The 3,824-nt window shown below is 46.1% G+C and overlaps 1 protein-coding gene across 1 annotated transcript; it reads right to left on the bottom strand.

Annotated features, from left to right (window-relative positions):
- Positions 1-2,694: 2,694 nt before the first annotated feature.
- LOC149279452 (thyroxine 5-deiodinase-like) lies at positions 2,695-3,498 on the bottom strand. Its single transcript, XM_089501159.1, has one exon. It carries the CDS (start codon positions 3,496-3,498, stop codon positions 2,695-2,697), a length of 804 nt encoding a protein of 267 aa, XP_089357285.1.
- Positions 3,499-3,824: the final 326 nt, after the last annotated feature.

Raw genomic sequence — 3,824 nt, forward strand, 5'->3', positions numbered from 1 at the left:
CTTTATACCTGTGTGATGTCATATGTGCTCCAGTGTCTTGGTATGCGTACCTGGGAACTCTATGGCTCCGGCTACCCGGGGCCCTCAGGAGGTCCCGCTGACATTGCTGGCAGTCCGCTGGCATTGGTGGGCAGTCATGCTGCAAGCAGGCCTTCCCAGAAACCCGGAGAGTTCAAAGGTAGGCCGATATGGGACCCAGAAAAGCTGCCTACTACAGCATCCAAGTTCTAACTATTGGGTCTGTAGGAGAATGGGTGAGGCCAGCGATGAACCCAATACTTACCCCTGTATTAGCTATTCTTATTGCTGAGTGCCAGGATATGACATCATATCCCAGAGCTCTACCTCATAAGGGTGAGTGGCTTTTGGTACAGCCCAGTGTCCATACACCGATCGAGTGTGGTATATATTTAGGAAGCATGCGTATTGCTTATAACCCCTACCTACTCCTGGGTAAAAATCTGAAAACTGCTGAGTCCTCACTGAAGTCACCAGGGATTCACATTTTAAAAGGACTTAAACATGATGATGATGAATAAGCTGAGTACTCTGACCACATGATGATGACATCTTCAACATATTCATTCTTAAACTGTGAATTTTACCAGCAGCCCGGAAAACACGCCAATTCAGGATCCAGGGATTACCCCGTAGTGCTTCAGTACAGTCATCCAGAAAACCTGGCACATGTTCGGTCCACTTAAAAAGCCTTTCCCTCCAAATGAATGAATTCATATATCTTTTCTTAAGTGATCATATCTTAACCCATAGAGTCTTAACTCATCGACACGTATCTTATTTCTACCCATGCAGTATAGGTCTGTGGCAGTTGTAGTGTAATAAAGGATAGAGTGTTTATTCCGAAGTGATACCTTTTATTGGGGCAATACAGATCCCGTAAGCGTTTGGGACCTCGGAGGTCTCTTCTTCCTTTTCCTGGTATAACTGGAGAGACAGCGTGTCTGCCTCTCGTGATATAGTTGTAGTGTGGCACACATCTGCTCCTGAACACAAGAGAAATCACGAGGTGGGGGTGCTTTCTGTGGAATGCAAGTTAGTATTTCAAAAATGAAGTTCAACTTCGGATGACTCATAGGGGAATATGCGAGGGATATGCGAACATCCCATATAAATTATTATTCTGCATCCTGGATAAATCCTGGATAAACTCTCTGCACTAATCCCATATACCCCATGTACCACTGAAGCAGCTAAACATTAAAATGTGGAAATATGGGGAATAGTTCCACTTTTACATTCCCAATACAAAGGGCTATGAACACACACAAAGATTGCTTGTGGGAGTTAAACGTTAGCATATCCGATTAAGGAAACACATTCATGAGTATGTTTCTGGGCAGGTGGCGTGGGAAATATTACCTTCTATATTATTAAACAATGAGGTTTTTCCACTGTATCTTATACCTTGAAGCACACAACCTCCCTAGAAAGAGTCAGAAGAGGACATAATAAAGAGGTAGGTATTCTTTACATTCTTCCACCCACACACCCATGTCCCTTTTTATTCAGAAACACAAAAAAAGCAAATACCTATGTACGCAGACACGGCACAATGCTTACTTTCAAGAGAGGGGAAAGAAAAAGAGAGTGAAAAAAGTGCAAATAGTAGCTTTTGAGAAGAAATAGAAAGTAATTTTATGCCCATTTCTAGAATGTGTTTCTGGAATACTTTTGGACAATGTTTATCCAAAGTCCACCAAGCCTACCTGTAAGCAGGAACCTGTACAGGTTTAAGTGCCAATTGGTTTCTTGTTCCTTGGGCATGCATAGGGTTAATCCTACTTGACCCCAGTTCACACAATAAAGTAAAGTGTCCCCAAAGATGTTTTGTCTCCATCCATCAAAGCAATACCCCTCCCCATATCTCCATTATTATTTGGATGCCCTACAGACCCCACATATAGAACTTTGGCAAAGCTCTCCTGGTGAGTGCGCCCCCTGGTGTTTACACATCACACTGTCAATAAATGAGTGGACAAGTTGTTGCAAGTGCCAATTCAGTTCAGATTAGTAATAATGAAAACAAAAAAAACCACACACACTTTAATATTTCAGTTTTAATCGTAAAAAATATTTTATATAAAAGTCTGCTTACAAAAGTCACATAAATAAACCTCTATACTGTCCCTGGTACTAAGAGCTGCAGGTATTTGGGGGACATCAGACAACGATTTTCTGGGAAATAATAACCATTTAAAAACCGGTCGTCATTTAAATACCAGCTGATCCAGCACTGTTACAGTAATAAGTAATATACTCCTCCAAACCGACTAGAATGAACACTACAAAATAATAATAATAATAATAATGGACATACAAAACATTATGTAGCTTATTTCTGCAGCGTACAAATCGACATGTGTGGTCTTTAACCCTTTACTTCCCGAGCAATAATGCTCCCCCCTCTTTTTCTGTCAGCAAAGGGGGGCGTTAAAAATGAAAAATAATAATAAAAATTAGTGGCACAGACAAGCAACCATTAGCCTTCCAGATAAAGTGAGCTGCGACCCATCACTCTCCACGGGATGCGTGAGGGTGATGGGAGTTGGAGCTCGCTGAAAATCTGCAATGCTGAGAGTTGCCCATCCTTTCTCCGATGTATAATACTGCTGGGCTGCCACACTTTACAGTACTGCAATACTTTGAATTTTTATTGATTTATTTGCATGACACTTAGATCTGTATGACCACAGAGCTGCTGTCCATCATGCTTCGCTGGAAGAGCTCCAACCAGGTCCTCACTTCGGAGATCTTGTACCCCTCGGGTCCTCTGCCCCCCTGGTAGACCACCTTCCCATCCAGGATGACATAAAGTCTTTCAAAGTAAGCTCCATAGGCAGCGTTGGAAGCATTGGTCATGGTGTCTACCACCACCCTGCAGCCTGGCACACCTTGGAGCATCAGCTGGGCTGCCTTCACCCTGTCTTGGAGGGACTGGTGCTTTGGGATCTGGTAGCAGGAATCGGTGCTCACCCAGCCGTCCGAAGGATGGGCTTCTTCTATGTACACCAGCAGGAAATCTGCAATGTCAATGTGCTGGGCTGCCAGCCGGTGATATGCCTGCAGGCGAGCCATGAACGGGGGTCAGGTGCAACTCCCAAAATTAACGATCAGGGGTCTCTGTCGCTGGGAGAAGTCCAGGATCCTGCGGAGGCTCTGACCATCCAGCGTGACCACCTCGGTGTTGGGAGCCGAGCATCCCAGGTGGGCTGCCTTGAAGTAGTCCAGTTTTTGGCCGTGCCACACAGCCTTGAGGGATTCCACCGTGCACATTCGGTTGGAATCCGACACGCACACCGGAGGGTCATCTCGCTCGGTGCTCTCCTCCTTGGCGTTCAGCAGGACCTTCCGTCTGATGCATTGGAAATCCAGGAGCCAGAGCATCAGAGCGGTGAGCAGGAAGCGAGGTAGCAGCAGACAGCAGGCGGCCACCTGTTTGACAAGTTTGCTGGTGTGGGGTCCGGCACAGTGCAGCATGATGACCTCGCCTGGCACCGCTGACCCCTCCACCTACCTCCTCAGGGGCTCTCAGGCACATCTGAGATCACGCTTCTGCCTTTTCCCAATTTTTATAGCCACACGTTTAAATGAAAAGCATGACTCCACCTCCGGACAGTACCCGCCTCTCCGTACTTGAGCCTGGGGATTACCTACCCCATCCACTCCAATGACCCATTAGGAAAGGGCTATGAGTCACATACATGTGCCCTCAACAGGGGTAAGCGCATTCCCTGCCGGGAAGCAGCCACCGGGACAGGAGTGAGCCAATTCACAGCCAGCCCCCAAATCCATGCACACCTATT

Source organism: Sceloporus occidentalis, unplaced genomic scaffold, assembly GCF_023333645.1.
Source record: "Sceloporus occidentalis isolate IW3139 unplaced genomic scaffold, rSceOcc1.0.p SCAF_165, whole genome shotgun sequence".
In the NCBI taxonomy this organism is placed as follows: Eukaryota; Metazoa; Chordata; class Lepidosauria; order Squamata; family Phrynosomatidae; genus Sceloporus; species Sceloporus occidentalis.